The sequence below is a fragment of the Triturus cristatus genome, chromosome 4_1 (assembly GCF_964204655.1).
Source record: "Triturus cristatus chromosome 4_1, aTriCri1.1, whole genome shotgun sequence".
Classification (NCBI taxonomy): domain Eukaryota; kingdom Metazoa; phylum Chordata; class Amphibia; order Caudata; family Salamandridae; genus Triturus; species Triturus cristatus.
The window spans coordinates 395450566-395468433 of NC_140585.1; the positions used below are offsets into that span (position 1 = coordinate 395450566).

General features: G+C 41.4%; 1 protein-coding gene across 1 annotated transcript in view; it reads right to left on the reverse strand.

The window, feature by feature from the left end:
• Positions 1-651: 651 nt before the first annotated feature.
• SAMM50 (SAMM50 sorting and assembly machinery component) overlaps positions 652-17868 on the reverse strand; it is a 252099-nt gene continuing 234882 nt past the window's right edge. Inside the window, exons 14-15 of the mRNA XM_085652463.1 lie at positions 10212-10353; positions 652-864 (exon numbers count right to left, since the gene is read on the reverse strand). Of these exons, the coding sequence (XP_085508589.1) occupies positions 819-864; positions 10212-10353 (188 nt within the window). The 3' untranslated portion in view covers positions 652-818. The remainder of the gene's footprint in view (positions 865-10211; positions 10354-17868) is intronic.

The following is a 17868-nucleotide window of genomic DNA, read 5'->3' on the forward strand; positions in this document are numbered from 1 at the left end:
CGTACAAATAATGCACAGGTAGCAAGTGAACTGTGTTAGTTAGTAGACTATAGTTCTAGAAGGGGCCACTTTTCATCACCTGGTTAAACTTCTGGCTGCACGCCTTCTATGAAGTATGTTGCAAGTTTATTTTCTATATTATACAATTGATTTTATTAAGAGTTGGCTCAAATTTTCACCATTGTTCAGTTGAACCTATCCAATTCTACCTATGGATTTACAAAGAGCCAAAAATAATTATTTTTCATTTGGGCCAAAAAGGTAGTGAAAACAGAAATTGTATCCTAATATTCGCACTTATAGCTTGCTTTGATATAGGACCAGGGATAAAGGTCAATTATGGGAAGAGTAGTCATGAACTGGCTACAGTAATGAAGAGAGAGTGACACACTGACAACAATGTAGCTTAAAAGCAAAATCCCAAGCCTAGAAATAAATATCTGAATTACTTTGCACAATGTATTCTAACAGAGAAACAAATATTTAGAACTATGTGGAAATATTTCAATAGTCTCCTACATTATTATCATGTGTGCTTCTTAAATGTGAGACAAAAGAGTAAATTCATAACTGAATACTGGCTCTACCTCATTTTGCTTTTCTGCACTGTAAGAAGGCTAAACCCAAACACATTAAAGAAACAAACAACAGTAAAATATTACATATTTATTCACAAATACTGGCTTTTTGTTGATATTTTACTGAGATAGAAATTACATAAAAGGCATTTTCATTGAATCTTGAAGTATTTGGAACAAGAGAAACAGCAGTGAATTTGGTGAATAGCCACAATGTTCTGCAAAACATTTTCAGGAACGTTACAGGAACCTTATTCCAGCTCCAAACTGAACACCATCACAAATTCTGGAAATACAAAAATAAGGTATTAAAAGAAAAAGGCGTTAATGAAACTGCAATGTTTAACACTTCCACTTACAATATACAGTTATATTAATTTCCACGGTCAGCAGTGGACTTCTAGAAGTTAATTCCTAAACATAACTTTAAGAAAATAATATAACATAAAAATATATTAGACTCAGATGGAGCTATTCACAAAGTTTAACTTATACCTCTGAGGAAGTTTACTCTTATACTTTTGAGTAACTTTATTGCTTTTGGCTATTCACCATTTAGGAGTGTAAGTGTAGATGTACATGACTCCACCCTTGAAACAGGGGGTGTAGCCAAATTAAAAGTGTATGTTAATGCTGCTAAAAAGGAGCATTAATACGTCCAGAACCACACATGGTCAACCACTGATACTGCAACACCTTCCCGAAGAAGATAGTGAAGGCAGGGACTTAAAATGGAACCCGATTGAAAATAAGGTACATTAAAATAACTTATTTTGACATATATACACATGTATATACAGATAAATAAATACAATTAATTTTAAGTTAAAAAACTTGTAAGCACGATTGGGAAATAAATATTTTATGAATAAATACTTCAATACCTTTTTAATTTAAAAATAAATGCAATTTTAATAATAATAAAATTATCTTAAATTAGTTCTATACATACCTTTTTGTGATTTTAATACCATTTTAATACATAATAAATACATGTAGATATTTTACTTTAGGTGGCTATTTTGATAAATCTTCAGAATAAAAAATTGTTAATATAATTTAATATGTTTAAATTAATTACATATGCAATGCTAAATAAAATTGATAGTGCTGTAGATAATGGAGAGCTCCCTATGGTACAGAATAGGGAAAAGTAAAAAAAAAGTTTATTGACCTTGAAAAAAAAGGGTAAAATCATTTTCATGGTAAACTGTAATGTTAATTTGATATATTTTAAATGTAGAACAAAACTAAAGCAATTCTGCAACACTATAAATGTATTTCAATTTGAAATTTAATTATTTTGAATGTATTAAATTAGATGTAAATTATTTTTTCAAATTGTCAAAGTAAAAAAAAAATCCAAACCAAAAAATATTTTTATTAAAAGTGATGTAGGGAATTTATTAGGAGTAATTGAAACAAAGGTTATTAAACAATTTTTAAGTAAAATAATACATATGATTTCTTCTTAGATAGCTTTTTAAACATTAAATTCATTTATATTTTATGATGTTTAAATACTTTCATTTAACATTATTTCCCATGGGCTTTTATTCTAAGTCCCTACCTCCATTATTTTTAATGAGAGGGTGTTGCAGTACTAGTGGTTCTCCATGTGTGATGCTGGACTTACTCCAGCTGTTAGATGGAGTACATTTAGTGCCTAATTCGGACTTTAGCGGTATGGGAGCGGGGGTGCCTTTCAAAAAGACACCGCAATGGGAGCGTCAAAGCCCGTTCCTGCACGGCATGAACTCTACACTCCAATATGTGCCCCACCTGCATGCATCCCCATGGCATGAGGCTCCCTTAGTTTCATCACAGCCAACCTTTTCATCGCGGGCTGACTGCCATGGAAAAGATAGCAGTTAGGAAACTCGTAATATTCTTGGCAGTGCCCCCAACGGCACCGCCATCATATTACTGCCTCACATCGCTGCAATACCACCGGGGAACAACGGTTCCCTCACAGTTGAGGCGGACCTGTGGCGGTCCGACCTCCAAAATCAAAAATCAAAATCCAAAATCAAAATAGGGCAGTCGGACAGCCTTACTATGGTTGTGGGTCCTTTTTGACCGTAGTAGCTTGAAAGGGGCAGTTTTGTCAGCCTAATGTCATGTGATATTGCCTGTTTAGTGCTGAATAAAACTGTTAATAGCAATAGGCTTCCCCTTTTGTGGGTAGGTTCATGTCCCTCTCTAACCACCACTCACCCACCCTATCATTTCCTAAACACCTCCGTACTCCTCCTTAAGCCTGTCCCATTTGGTGGTAAGCATGTCCATTTTCCAGTTTCTCCCTCCATCTCTCCCATAGTTACCATAGTAAACCTACATGAGGTGGCTGTGGAGATTCTCACTTGTAGATTTGTGAACTCTATTTTGTAGCAAGGAGTAGTGCATTAGTATTACCTTGCAGACTTGCAGGATCATCAATTTTTCAGAATTCAGATTAAATAAACCAATGAATTAAAATGGTTAAAAAGTCAAACAAATAAATCAGAATCAGTGCATTATAATACATTCTAAGTAAAATGCATTGCACTAAATTCTGACTTCAAATAAGGATTGTGAATTATTCTATTGTTGGGAAGGAGTTCCAGCACTGGTAAAGTTTAAAAAATGGACCCAGTAAAGAACAGCAAATATTAAAAAGATTGGATTTTAGATGGGAATTGCAGAACAACAACTGTGTAATAGAGTCTCTCTCTCTCAGACTCAGACACATACACACACACCCTACCTACCTACCTAGGCTGTTTTCCTGAAAACACTAAATACAAAGGAAACATAACGGGTATTTGTCAAGTGCACATTCACCTCAGGAGCATCCTGGCACTGAATAACATATATACTGGTACACAACTCACTGGTACTCAATTTAATGACCTTGAAAGGATAAAGTCTGAGTGGGTCAGTTGGGACTGTAAACTGTGACCATGAGGTTGTTACAAATTCCTGTAGAGGGTGCATGACTCCACTGAGTCACCAGAAAACATTTAATGACGGTTCCTGCTTTAACAGTACTCTATATGAAACTTTTGTTGTAGAGATAGACCATCTGCTAAAAATTCTCTTCCAAGCATGCTACAAACAGGCTAACTTAGTTTTTAGGTCTTGCCTATAGAGTTTTGTTGAAGGATTTATTATGTACAATACCTATACTTAGATTGGGCATTGGGTCAGTTGATTGCTCATGATTGGCTGGGTTTTTTGTTTCGCTTATTTGCTTGCTTCGTACTCAATGGCTTTCTTTCCTCATCTTGTGTTTTGAGCATGGGCATTTTACAGTGGATGAGATTTATCCTTCCACTACTTACAGTCAGGGTACTACTTTAAAAAAAAATCCATTTGCTGCTTTATCTTCACATCCCCACCTTGCACTCTTTGTTGCTTCCCCACCCCTTCATGTCTCACTGAAAATGTCCCTCCCCTCTTGCCCAGCTCTTTTTCTATTGCCTTGCCTCGTGCTGTTGCGATTTATTATTTGAATTTTTTCAGCTAGCCATGTAGCTGTAATTTACTACCAGCTACTCCTTTCTCAATAATGTACTTTAATCCACTTTTTACTACTCCTAGAAGGCTGTCCGTCATCTTAGAACAGTAAATTAAAAGCAAAAAACAAAATGGTGGCTACCGTGGCATTTCACATGCGCCCATAAAAATCATCACACTGAGCTGGCCTTTTGGGTGAGGGTTATTTTGTTTTTGCACCCACACTGTTCAGCCAAGAGATTGGCTAACACCTTTCAAAGGTGAGATCTCTTGACTTTGGGAATACTTTTTTCAATGGGGGTTTTTTCTTGCACTCAACCAATGCTGCCAAAATTCAGCCAATTCAGCCAGTTTTTTGTAGTAGTAGCCAAGACATGAATAGCTAATTACAAACCTCGTAGCATGGGTCATTAAAATAAAATCCTTGTTTGCTTCTCATTCATGTAACCTTCTATTTTAAATGCTAGATAAACTGGGTTGTGAGAAAGGCATTTTGCTTGTTAAAAATAGCATTTGTAAGAGCTACTCTGAGGAGAAATTATTAATTTGACATTGACCTCTTACACACTGGCATTTTTTTTTTAAATCATAAGAATATTTTAATCAACACGTTATAACACTGAGAAATGTTCAGCTTAATTATTTACTAATCGCTTCTGTAATCTGTCAGTCACCAGCAGTGCTTATGGAATGACTAGTTAAAGTGACATTTTACAGGATACTGTAACAATGATAAAACAGCGTTTAGCATAGCCCAGTGCTGCAGGGACACGCATCACTAAGTGACGACAGCTGGAGTGTGAGAGTGTACTTGAGCATCATCCTCACAAGATAGCATGTCCTTTTAATGGGTCTGGATTGGGTAAAAGGCAAGTATAGTCATAACAGTACTTGGGTTGGTAAAATGCCGCCCATGGAATGCAGCATAATGACAGATTGAAGAAACAGGGGGACAACTTAGAAAATAAAGTGCAGCTTAATTGCTGACATAAGAGGAACAGGCCACAATACACATGTTGATATTCCTCTTTAAAAAGACCGAGTGTAAAGGTAGCTCTTTGAAGCCACCTAATATGAAGAAGACCAGAGTTAGACAGAGGTGATCATCTTCTCTCAGTAAAGGTTTTGGTGGAATAAGTCTCTTCTGCCTGATTCTCAATGTCGGCAGCTAGCATCTGCATTCCTACCCATTCTGAACAGTGTATCCTTAAATAATACATTCTGTAGTGCTATTTAAGCCGAATTAGCATTTAGAGCTAATTCACTCCAGCCCTCCTTATTCAGTCGCCTTACATCTCTTTCCTACGGACCCCTTCTGTTTTCTAAATGCTCTCATCTGTAACCTGAAATTACTTTGTAAAGAAGTAGAAGTAATGTAATTGTATTTAGGCTAGGGGTAATGGGACTGCAGGTTACCATTCAGCAATGGCACAGTTGCCCATTAGTTGTGCATTTAGCTTGCATCTCAATTTTGAAACTTAAAGAAGATGTATCGGAAAGCTCTTGGGGGTGACTCCAAGCTCACACTTGCCCAGTTCACTCAGATCTACTTTCCTTCCCATCTTTCAATTGCTTTCGTTTTACAACCTCAGGCTGCTCCAAGCCTTGGGTGTGAATTCCCATCAATCTGCCTACACACCTCTCTCCTTCCAAGCTACAATTACTACCTGGTTCACTCAACAGGACTTGTTGCCTAGCCTGCAGGCTCTATAGAATCTGCTTGGGTCACTTAGTATTCATCCAGTCTTGTGCAACACTTAGAATCTATTTCTATTAAGCCAGATACAGTTATTTGTTTTCCTCCAAAGTATAAGCTTTTATATACCAAGGTCATCATCCCATAACGACCTAGACAATCAGATAAGTCATTCTGGATGACGCAGATTGCTAAAGCATTTTCCTTTCCTCGCTCTTTTATTTTTGGAACATTTGTTTTTTGATGTTTTCAGTTCTAAGAAGCTGAAGTAAACAAATATGCAAAATGGCATTATCAAATATTCAAATGTCATCAGACACTGCTAGCAGATCACTGGGTTACATCCCGGCAGTAGTAAAAGGGTTACAAATAATTATAACCCCGCACCTGCATACAAATATTGGTGTTGCGAGCTTGCATGCTGCACCCACATTGTACAGTTGAAAGGCTTGAGATAACGTGTTCGCCAGTAGCGCCAGGGGAGTGGGAGGGTGCACAACTTGAATAGGCAACCGCTTGTGGGTCAGGATAATCAGGAACACTTTAATTGTCTCTGAATGTAGTCCCATACCTCCCTCTTTATACTGCTGAAATGTATGGACCAAGTGTATGAGTTGTGGGAAGTAACTATAATTCCGTGATTCACAAAACTCTACAGTAGTTCCAAGCCTAACCTAAAAAATCTTGTTGGATTATCTTTCGACCTTCAAAGGAGAATTGTAACGTTATAGCCACTCTTTCCGCTCCCCCGGATTGATCCATGCCAGCTTATCTGTACTATGTTTCCAGTCTGGCACACTACCTAAAAATGCTTAGGGTTCCCAAAAAATAGCAAATCCAAACATCTTAGCAATATTTGGTTCCCTCATCCTGAGGCAATTTAAACAACAGTGGGTCAGCTCTGATTCAATTTTGTATTGGCAGGATTGGGCATTCACTTCACTTCCCATATGGAATTTCTCTGAGAGAAAGCCATTCGCCAGTACGCTGGTCGTCAATTCATAGTAGGCAGACCAAAACCCAGATGGGCATCCTTTTGCAAGATGGTAAACAGAATAATCACTAAATGGATTTGAAGGTCTATTTTTCTCCATCCAGTTATGGTTATGGATGCCTCAATAGTTAGCCAAAACTCTGTTCAGCTCGATTTAGCTGGCCGAGATTTAGTCTATGGTAATGGCTCTGTCTGGCATAAAGTTTGTTTGGTCTGGGTGGTCCGGGAGTTCTTCATTCCCAGCAAACTGTTGGCCAGCATCTGTGTGTTTGTATTTTAGCACCTCTAAAGAGCGGCATACACCCAACTTAGGGTATCTTGGAGTGAAGAGTTCAGAAATTAATACATGGTACAAAAAGTACTAACCAGAATTTAGGAAGCAACAGTACCATACATTAACCAACTTGGATTATGCTTACGCTGAGCAATAACGCCTACTCCACTAGGCTGTCAAACCCTCCCCTACAATTACACAGAAGTCTAGCAATAATCTATCACCAGTTAATACATAGTTCCCATGGCACCCTGCAATATCACCACCTGTCCCAAATCTCATATTTCCTCACCCACTATGTTTGTGACCCCCATCACTTGTACACCTGTTTGGAATGGGTAAGATAATTCATCAGAAGCTAGCCTCAAGTCTTTTATAGTACACCTACATCCTACTAAGCTTCATGTGCTAGATTGGTGTATTTTGTGGTACTGGCTTGGAATGTCTGCTTGGGCTCACAACATGTCTTATGAATGAGTGTTGGATAGTAGTATCTTGCTTGTCCCCGGAGTTCCTCCTTCTCTTTGGGCCAAACATTGTTGCTATTGCTGCTCTCAAATGCCTCACCCCAGTCTTTACCAGCCTCGCCCTTCTCCTAAAAATGCAGCCACTTCACTTAACCCTGGTTCCTCTGCCAGAGGAACAGACCTCTCCTGGTTGGAGGAGTCACGGATATGGTCATTCGTAACTTTCTATGTTTTTTACAGGATGTTTTAGGCATAATTACGGGTGCAACTGCTCCAATCCTCAAGCCAGTACCTACCTTTTTAACTCGGTAATCCTGTCAGATTTCATTGTTTACACATATTTATTATCAATCAGGAACTACATTTTGGCCACAGATAACTTCTGTGCACAAGAATGCTGGAACTGTCTATCACTTTGAAAGAAACACATTTTAATACTTTAAATAAGAGTCCATTATACCCTCACTTATGTTGATCCATTTCAGGAGAATCCCAGATTAGTTTACATTGTGGCTTTAAAGAAAACTAATTAGCTGGCCAGCTACAAGGACTTCAACTGTCTTCTGATATTCAATGGCTCTCTTGCTAAAAATAATACTGGTAAGGGCTAAGGACAAGAAATGTGTATTCTCTGATCCGGTCCCAGGAACAGTGAGCGCAACCTCAGCAGGAACTTGAAAGCCCTTGTGTCTTCCCTGAAATAGCAGTCGGGTTTGTACAGTGCATGACTACACATTATTGTATATTGTCTGACCTCTCACTAATGGCGAATGACTTACGACCTTCAGCCTCTTGCCTCCAAGCTCTCCTGCATTGTAGTTGAGTATTATCATAAGATAGGGTGCCTTTCCTACATACACGCCAAATGTAAAATTATTTTGTATTTCTTAGGCATTGTATTAGCTCTTACCTATAAGAGTGCATGGTAAAACACAAATTCTCATGCTGCTGTTCTCACATGTCTGTATAGTGAGGGCACCTTCTCACGCTCCTCATGTAAAAAGAAGGTTTATAAGATGCCATGAAATGCATCAGGCAGCGAGGATTTCTTCTCTCCAAGGAGGAAAACCTCCAATCATATGTGGCTGGCATGATCTACAACAGACTCTGGGCTGTGGTAACTGAGACTGGCTTGCCCTTGGCATCTGGTATGCAACGTCTGCATTCCACCTCTCAGAATGCTGGCTTTCTCGTTACTATTGGTAGGTACTAGACTTTTGTAAGAGGATGAAATATTAACTAATATCATGTTACTTTCCTTCATACTGTACACAATCTTTACTTTTGCTATTGCCACACGGAAGTGTGGTATTTGCTGCCACTGTTGTGCATGTATTCTGTAGTATGGTGGCCTATAATAATAGCCTCTAATAATAATACCAGTGCTGACGTCTTGTGTGGGTGTTGACTTGGGGGAAATGGTGAGAACGACTCATCTATAGCTTGTTTCTGGCAGGGCTGTTTACAGATAAACTGTGGAGAGGGTTCATGGGACAAATGTTAGCATTCTCCGCTCTGCAGTGTCGGTTGGTTTACCTTCACTAACTGAAGCTAAGAAAAAGAAATCTACTTGATGTGACCAGACTTCGTGGCATGTGATGATGCAATGGAGGTCTGGGCGGTGGGGAGTGAGTAGGGGGAAAGCATGTGTTTACCTATATGTTTGTGTATAGATAGAGAGACAGGCAGGGCAGCCATGAATCATTCACCCCAAGGTGCTGTGTGAAAATGTGACCTCTGGTATGCCCCTGTTATTACTTTGTGTTTTGTGGCACTGACCAGAGAAACCTAAAGTCAAAATTCATGTTCTTTCAAAGGACTATCTAACTTGTAAATGCAGTAACCAGTCAGTGACTCTGCAGCTTCTTTGTATTACTGTGAACCAAACCACTGTGCATTTCTACACAATCCCAAAAAGGGCTGATTTTCATCATAGCAAAGGTTCTTCAATAAAGAGAATTCCTCTGAGCTATTGTAGAATGGGAAAAACTAAGCCAAATGTTTAAATCTATCAAAAGATGCCCCATCACAGCCGATCCCAGAACTTGGAACTTTGTCAGGCAAAACTTGAGACTTGCTAAGGCTTGATTGCACTGACCATCAGAATAGTTTCAAGAAACAAAAGTAAATTTCTTCAACATTCATAGAACTAACATAAGTTTATAAGCTTCCTCCAAAAGCCTGTTTTCTCTCAACTTAAATTTGATGGACCTATCACACACATTTATTCCAGGACCCTATCACTATTTGGGCATGCTCATATGATCCTTAGTGTTCCTTTGTTCTCGCTTGGTATTTTAGGGACAGATAGCCAATATGTTCCTAATATTCTTTAATACTCCGTGTGTGTTTGTATACCTTAAAAATACAGCAGGGTACATTTCCTAAACATCCCAGCAGCAGAACTACCAAAAGCAGAGACAAGAGTATCCTAGTGAGATTCAGTATAGGCTCACTGTGAGTAAATGAACTTGAGTGTTATGGAAGCATATGGAATATACACATAAGCCTGTACTCACATAGAAACACTGATATTTTCATTTCTTTATTTCTAGAACAGCAATGCTGTTTCATTGTGAGAAAAATGTGTAGGCCTGAAGATGTACAATTTAAAGATATAATGAAAGAGGTTTGAAAAAGCAGGCTTGAAAGCTTTCCCAATTATTTCAATCAAATAGCACAATATGTTAAAGAATGTACCCACCTGTCTCCACTTTGCACTGCCATTGGGATACAATAGTTTAGTTCCAGTCTTGCAATATTGCCCAGGCGGAGAACAATCCCTGCACCATAAGACCAACGAATATATTCAGCCAGCTTACGAAGATGGGCTTTGGGACCTGCTCCTAAAATGTGAATAAAGTGTCAATTTAACATGCTGTCGGCAAGATAAATAAAAAGCTTGATTGCAACAAAGCGCTCATTCGCTGCGGACTACTAAATTCATTAGGTGGCTAGAGGCTGCACCTCATTTGAGACTCATTGGCTGTTAGAAAGCTACAGCTCCTAATTCACAACCTTCATATCATTCTTCAGGCATTTGATTTCACTGACTAAATGTTTCACAGGAGAGCATCAAGTACTAACTTGTAAAAATAAAAAAATAGGAGCTGAATTTACCCATTTCACAGCACCATTTTTCCAACTATTGGCTTAAAAGTCATAGCTTTTACAGAGGGTTTGATGAGAAAAACACAAAATATTAACATTTCTTAGAGGCTCAGAGGGTGAAGTAGAACCCAGGAGCAACCTTCCTCCACAGCAAAAAATCAGGCAGAGCCGTAGAGAAAATGCACGCTGCTTCCTCAAGGCTAACTTCAGGCCTGGATGGAATGAGGTTTTCTCAGCTCCTTCTGCCATGAAAGAGCTCTCTGCCCCCCAATAAACTGTAATGTTTGCCTGTGTCTTCTACGGTCAGTTTAAGCATGAGCACAGGCACAGTGGTTCAACAATTAATTTCATTAAAAGGGAATTCCACTGACAATCTGCAAAACAGCATATACTACCCACAAAAAGATTCAATTTTCAACAATATGTATTATCTCGATTTTGGTGAAATGTATGTTTATGGACCACTGCCCTTACAGATGTTGACGCAGGGGCAAAAAGGCCATTGGGAGTCAGACACAGAGTACCCGAAGGATGTCCTTTGGGAGTGTGTGCATTTGCCCCATGCACATTCCGTAGATGGATGCAGTTGGACACTGCATCCACCTGTGGGAAGATTCCTTTCTCATTTTAAAAATAAGGCTCAATCATATCTACAATATGTGAAAGCCAAAGGACAGGCATTTGATGAAAGTAGTTGAATATAGTTTCTGCCATGCAATTGGAATACATTGGCCTCTGCCAGATTCTGACCAAAAGTATTTTACTTGGGTAATTTCAAGGTATTTTCAGGTTCACTTTTGTTTACAACGCCACAGGGACCTTCATGGGTCATTACGATCCATGTTGCTAACGCCACTGAAAATAGCATTTGCACCTAATTTTGCATCTGCTCCACAAAGATACAGCACATTTACTTGTTCTAGTTCCATTGCACTCAGTTACCACCAATTAGAACTCGTGTTAACTGCCCTTCTAAAACAGTATGCAACGGGGTAATATGACAGACATAACTGGTGCATAAACCATTTGCTTGTGTCATTACGTCCAACAAAGGTCATAAGCAGTGCAAAACACAATGGACATGAATCACGATGTGCACTGGGCAGTTTTTCTTATCTTAGAACCTCATGGTGTTTAAATGTCAAACTGTAACATATTCACTAAAGGAATCCTACTGTGTGTAAAGGATGTACGGGTAAACACAAATGTAGGGGGCAGTGGTTGAAAAATAGATGATTTACTTCTCATTTTCAATCAAAAGAAAAAATGTCTGTTCAAAAGACAGCAATTTGTCTGGAAACTAAAACACCTTACATATCCACTATAAAAATAGATTCAAGGGGGGCTAATCAAACTCATAAATGGCAAGGCGGCTGCATTGTGGAGGTACCGCCAAGATTCATGAACTCATGGTCCTCTTGTGGACACAAGCATGGGTACAGTCAGAGGTCGAGCAGGAAACAGGAAATGCTAACAGGCAGAGCTCCGCTGCTCCATAACACAAATCTGTGGCAGTTGAAAAGCAGTTTATTTTGACAAAGTATGTGTAATTGTCTTTATATAGTGCTTACTACCCCTGATGAGGCGAAGAAGCGCTTTTCGGTGAGTAGCAAGGTACTCCGGAACTTAAGTGGATTAATGGTGGGTTAGTATAGGGAAATCATAGTTGTTAAGTCAAGTGGTGGACATGTGAGTCTACTGGTTAGATTGAATAAAATAAAGGAGGAATAGAGGAAGGAAGTGTTATTTGGGAGATCATTGTAGTAAAGAAGAAGTTAATTACCTTCGGTAACAATGTATCTGTAAGAGACATAGGTTAGTTATAGATTCCTTACCTTAGAATTTCCCCTAGGCGTCAGACTGGATCCGGAGAATTTTTTCTCAGCAGTGCCCTTGTGCGACGGTAGGTGGCGTTGGTCAATTCTGCATCATCGGCGTCGTGCTCGCCGGAATGACGGTGCAGAGCCTACATAGACGCTGCCCCTGCGCGCTGACGTCAGTTCTGACACTACTTTCCACGCAGAAACGTACAGCCATGAAAGACACTGACCACTGGTGTGCCACAACTTGGGTCCTGTAAGGGAGTCCCCCTCCCTAGAAGTCAGTTCGCAGAGCGGGGGATGGGTGGGGTGGTAAGGGATCTATAACTAACCTATGTCTCTTACAGATACATCGTTACCGAAGGTAAGTAACTTGTTCGTCTGAAAGAGATAGATTCCTTACCTTAGAATAGATACCCCAGCAATACCTTCCCCGGAGGAGGGTCTGCAAACTAAACTCACACCAGGAAGTCCTGGAGGATTGTCCAAGCAGTAATGTCTGGTGAACGTGCGCAAGGATGCCCATGTGGCTGACTGACAGATGTCAAGAAGTGGGACTCCACTTGCTGATGGAGTGGCGGCTGCCGTAGCTCTAGTGGAATAAGCCCGCAGCCCCACTGGAGGTTTCTTTTTCGCTAAAGTGTAACAGATTTTAATACAAAGGACAACTCATCTAGAGATGGCACACTTTTGAACAGCCCGACCTTTCTTGGGATCTATATAGTCAACGAAGAGTTGATCCTCCACCCAGAAATCTTTTGTGCGGTCCAGGTAGAAGGACAGCGCACATTTAGGGTCCAGACGGTGGAGTCTCTCCTCCTCCTCGGAGGGTGGGGGGATGGGAAAAAAGTGGGCAAATGAATAGTTTTCTAATGTGAAATGATGTGACTGCTTTAGGAAGTAATGAGGGCCTTGTCCTTAGCACCACTTTGTCCGGATGCTCGGAGAAGAAAGGGGGCTTAGAAGAAAGAACTTGTAGCTCACTCACCCAGCGAGCAGAGGTGATGGCAAAAAGGAAGGCAGTTTTCAAAGGGAGGAGCCTTAGAAGACAGTTGTGAAGGGGCTCGAAGGGAGCACACATGCAATAAGTAAGAACAAGATTCAAGTCCCAGTGGGGCATTATGAAAGGAGATGGAGGAAAGAGGTGACTTGAACAAGGAAGGCTGATCGGGCAGCCGAAGGAAGGCAGATAGCTGCAAGATAGCCTTTAAGAGTGCCCAGAACAGAGCCCTGCTAGGCCAAAGAAAGTATATACAAGAAAACCTCTGAAAGAGGGTCAGAAAGGGGATCCTCAGCCTTTGCTGTTCATCATGCCACAAATTTGTTCCATCTACAGGCGTATATCGTTTTAGTGGGGGGACGCCTGGCTGCCAAGATGCCATTACAGACTTCGGTTGGAAGGTCAAGCTGCTCAATCTCAGTGCAAGGAGGTGGAGGCTCACAGGTTCGGGTGAAGATTCGTCCCCTGCTGCCGCGACAGAAGATCCTCCCAAAGGGGCAGTCTGAGTGGAGGATGGATGGCCGTGTTCGGGAGCTCTGGGTACCAGACTCTTCGTGCCCAGTCCAGAGCCACAAGAATAACTTGGGCCTGGTCGCGCTTGATATTCTTCAGCACTCTGGGCAGAAGTGGTACAGGCAGAAAGGCATACAGGAGGCCGCAGTTCCACTCACATCAAAAAGCATCGCCAAGCGAGTGCCGCCTTGGAAACTCCAATGCTCAATGGCTAACAGATCTAACCAAGACTCTCCCCACCGCTGAAAGAGACCTTGCACCACCTCCGAGTGAAGACACCATTCGTGATCTACCAGGCACCGACGGCGGAGTTAATCTGCCCTGGCGTTCAGAGAACTTGCCAGATGTTAAACCACCAGGGTCATTTCCTGATGTTCCAGCCGTGTCCAGAGGCGAAGAGCCTCTTGACATAGGGTCCACAACCCCACAACGCCCGGTTTGTTGCAGTACCACATGGCGGTGGTGTTGTCTGTGAACACCTGCACCACTTTCCCCATGAGAGAGGGAAGGAATGCCGTCAGTGCCAGGCGGATTGCCCGGAGATCCAGCAGGTTGGTATGGAGCCCGGACTCTGCTGGAGACAAGATACCTCTGATCTCCACCTCTCCCAGATAGCTGCCCCTTCCCAGGAGTGGCGCATCGGTCACCACTGTTAGATCTGGTTGAGGAAGGGAGTGGGATCTGCCTCCGACTCAAGTTTGGTTCATTAACCACCACTGCAGTAGTTGTGCAGTTCACTTCAAGATTCCCCTGATGCTGCGCCCCCTGGAACTTCAGGTCCCACAGCAGAGTCCGCATATGCCACCCGGCATGATCCACCAGCAGGATGCAGAAGGCCATGAGGCCCAGCAGCCTCAGGGTCACTCTCACCAAAATCTGGGCTAGAGGCTTATAGTCCGAATATCAGTTTCCTAGCCTGAATAACCCAGAGTCGCTGCTCGGGAGGATAGGCCCGAAACAGCACAGTGTCCAGAACAGCTCCGATGAAAGGGAGCGTCTGAGAGGGAGTCAGGTGTGCCTTCGGCACATGGACAGTGAACCCCAGGGAATGCAGGAGGTCCCCAATAGTCTGGAGGTGGGAGACGACAGCCTATGGCGTAGAGATAGGGGAAGACTGGAACCCCTGATCTGTGCAGATGAGCTGCGAACACCACCATCACCTTCGTGAACACCCGAGGGGCACTGGTAAGGCCAAACGGGAGCACGGTGAACTGAAAATGCTCGTGGCCTACTGTGAACCGTAGGTAGTGTCCGTGGGCTGGCAGGACGGGGATGTGCGACGAGGTGTGAGGGCTCCGCGAGCACACTCGAAACCTTCCTCTGGAAGCGACGCAGAGCCGACCGCCAGGCCTCCAAGAGCTTCCGGGACCGCTGCCGTAAAGACTTGGGATTCATGGCACAGCAGTTGGAGCATGACTTCGGGGTGTGGTTGCGCTCCAGACACCAAAGGCACACTAGGTGCCTGAGGTGAGCAAATTTAAAGTGTGGCTGGTGTTGAGGGTGTTAGGAGCTGCCTCCCACCTAAACTTGGGAACTACCCAGAGTTTTCTGCTTTTTTTTGGCATAATTTATGCGTCACTCTATGCCTGCAAGGGTATTGTTTTGACTTATTCTGAGTGCTCCCTTGTGTCTGGACAAAGCTAAACCTCTCTGGAGAGCTGTAATGACAGCAAAACACATGTCAGGGGTTGCTTTTATTCATTTCAGGTTGGCCTGGATGGAATTTTACCAATCCAAAGCTGTAATACTGTGCCTGGAGTGATAAATGTTTTTTGTCATTTTACAGCTCGGCGTGGATAGCACTGTGCTAATCCTATGCTTAAAGACTTTGCTGTAGAAATGGCAAAATACTTTGTCCCTTTCTATCTCGGTGTGGATAGCACTGTGCTAATCCTATGCTTAAAAACTTTGAGAGAAAAACTGACCTTTGAGGTGAGCAAATTTAAAGTGTGGCTGGTGTTGAGGGTGCTCTATACAGAAGCTGCCTTCCACCTAAACTTGGGAACTACCCAGAGTTCTCTGAGATATATTATATATATATATATATATATATATATATATATATATATATATATATATATATATATACATACATACATACATACACACATATCCCTCCAGCGATATCTAGACGTGGGTAGGATCCCGATATATATATACATATAAATCCCTCCAGCGATATCTAGACGTGGGTAGGATCCCGAGAGGGCTTAGGATAATGCTAGCCCCTAGTTACGAAACACCAAACCCTCAAATGATGGCAGAATGGGCAGAGTGTAATATGGAGTCGTCACAAAACCCAGTGCAGATTTTGGTGAAATACGCTGCAAGTGACAGACTGGAGTTACAAAGTAAGATAGACACCCTTAATGATGAAATCATGAAATTAGGGGACACTCAACCACTGCAAAAACTACGCGAGGAGATGATGGGTAGGCTACGCAAGGAGGAGGAGAAAATTAAGGAAAGCATATAAATTCCAACGTGACAAAGCCGATTATGAAAACCGCCAGATATTCACTTTTTTGCGCAAATATGACACACTAAGGGATGAAAGATCTAACAAGCGCACGGAAATGTTACATTAGACTCAAGGACACGATGCAATCACCTCAGCATCAGATCTAAGTTCAGCGCTTGAAAGCGAGTCTGAACCTGAAACAAGTAAGAATAGATCCAGCAAAAGCTATCCTTAGTTGAGGAAATAGATTTTTTATGGCAAAGCAGAAGTGAAACCCTCCGTCTGAGAAACAACAAACAAGGAAAGAACGTGACAACAAAAGAAGACGTGAAAGGAGAAAAGCCAGCCGTAAGTAGAGGAAACAAGAAACCAGTGCGCGGAGGCTGGAATCGCAAACAGTAAGCCAATTGCATCAAAGCGCTGATCACAGCGCTAACACCATAATCAATCTGGCACAAGTTGATTTAAATGCAGCGGAGCTTCAAATAATTGCACTAGGATTGTCTTATTGCCCTGAGAGCAACTTTAATTACACAAAACTAGAACTGACGTGTACAAGTTTATACGGAGATTAAAGTTGAAGAAATATCACTTACTCCAAAAAGCATCACAAAATACAGTTGCCAAGATAGCAAGAAACCCTTTGGCAAATATGATGGACTTAACGAGTGATTTTGCTCTGCTTCAAGATCTCCAAGAGCTACAAGAAGAAAATGCAACATTATCTGGCGGAGATCAGGACGGGATACAGGAAATGTTCATTACAAAAAGTGAGAAGTATCAATGATGAACTGTGTGCCGAGTTGCTAGCGTGGAAGAGTGCTGGTTTGCTTAATTTAGGAGAATTCAGTTTTTTAAAGAAAGAACACCCAACTAAGCTAATCATGTATTTTATTCCTAAAATCCATAAGAACTTGCAAACACTGCCAGGCAGGCTCATAATATCGGATTATGATGGACCTTTTGAGAACATGTCCTGATATATAGATTATTTCTTACAAGACTATGTCAAAAATATAGTCATATGAGCAAGATACCAGTGATTTTTTACGTAACTTATCCAATTGGGCATTCATTTATAGCTTGGAGTCCATCATAATACCAAGGTTTCTTATTGCCTTGGATACTTTAAGAGGTGATCCTAGATCATCATGGCAGTTGAAGAGTGGGTCATATTTTTCCCAATCGCCACGTAGGAGTGTTTCAGTTTTGGACGCATACAATTTGAGATGGCTCCATGTCATCCACTGATCAACAGCTCAGAGACAAATCAAGATTTTTGAGTTTCTAATATCTCTGGGGCTTTCCAGCCTAAGAAGTATTTGTGTCTCATCTGAATAGTTATAGCATGTGAGCTGAAATTCATTGATCACTGCTGGTAATGACTTCATGTAAATGATGGAAAGCATGGGTAAGATGATCGAGCCTTGAGGAAACCCTGCTTTTGTGAAATATG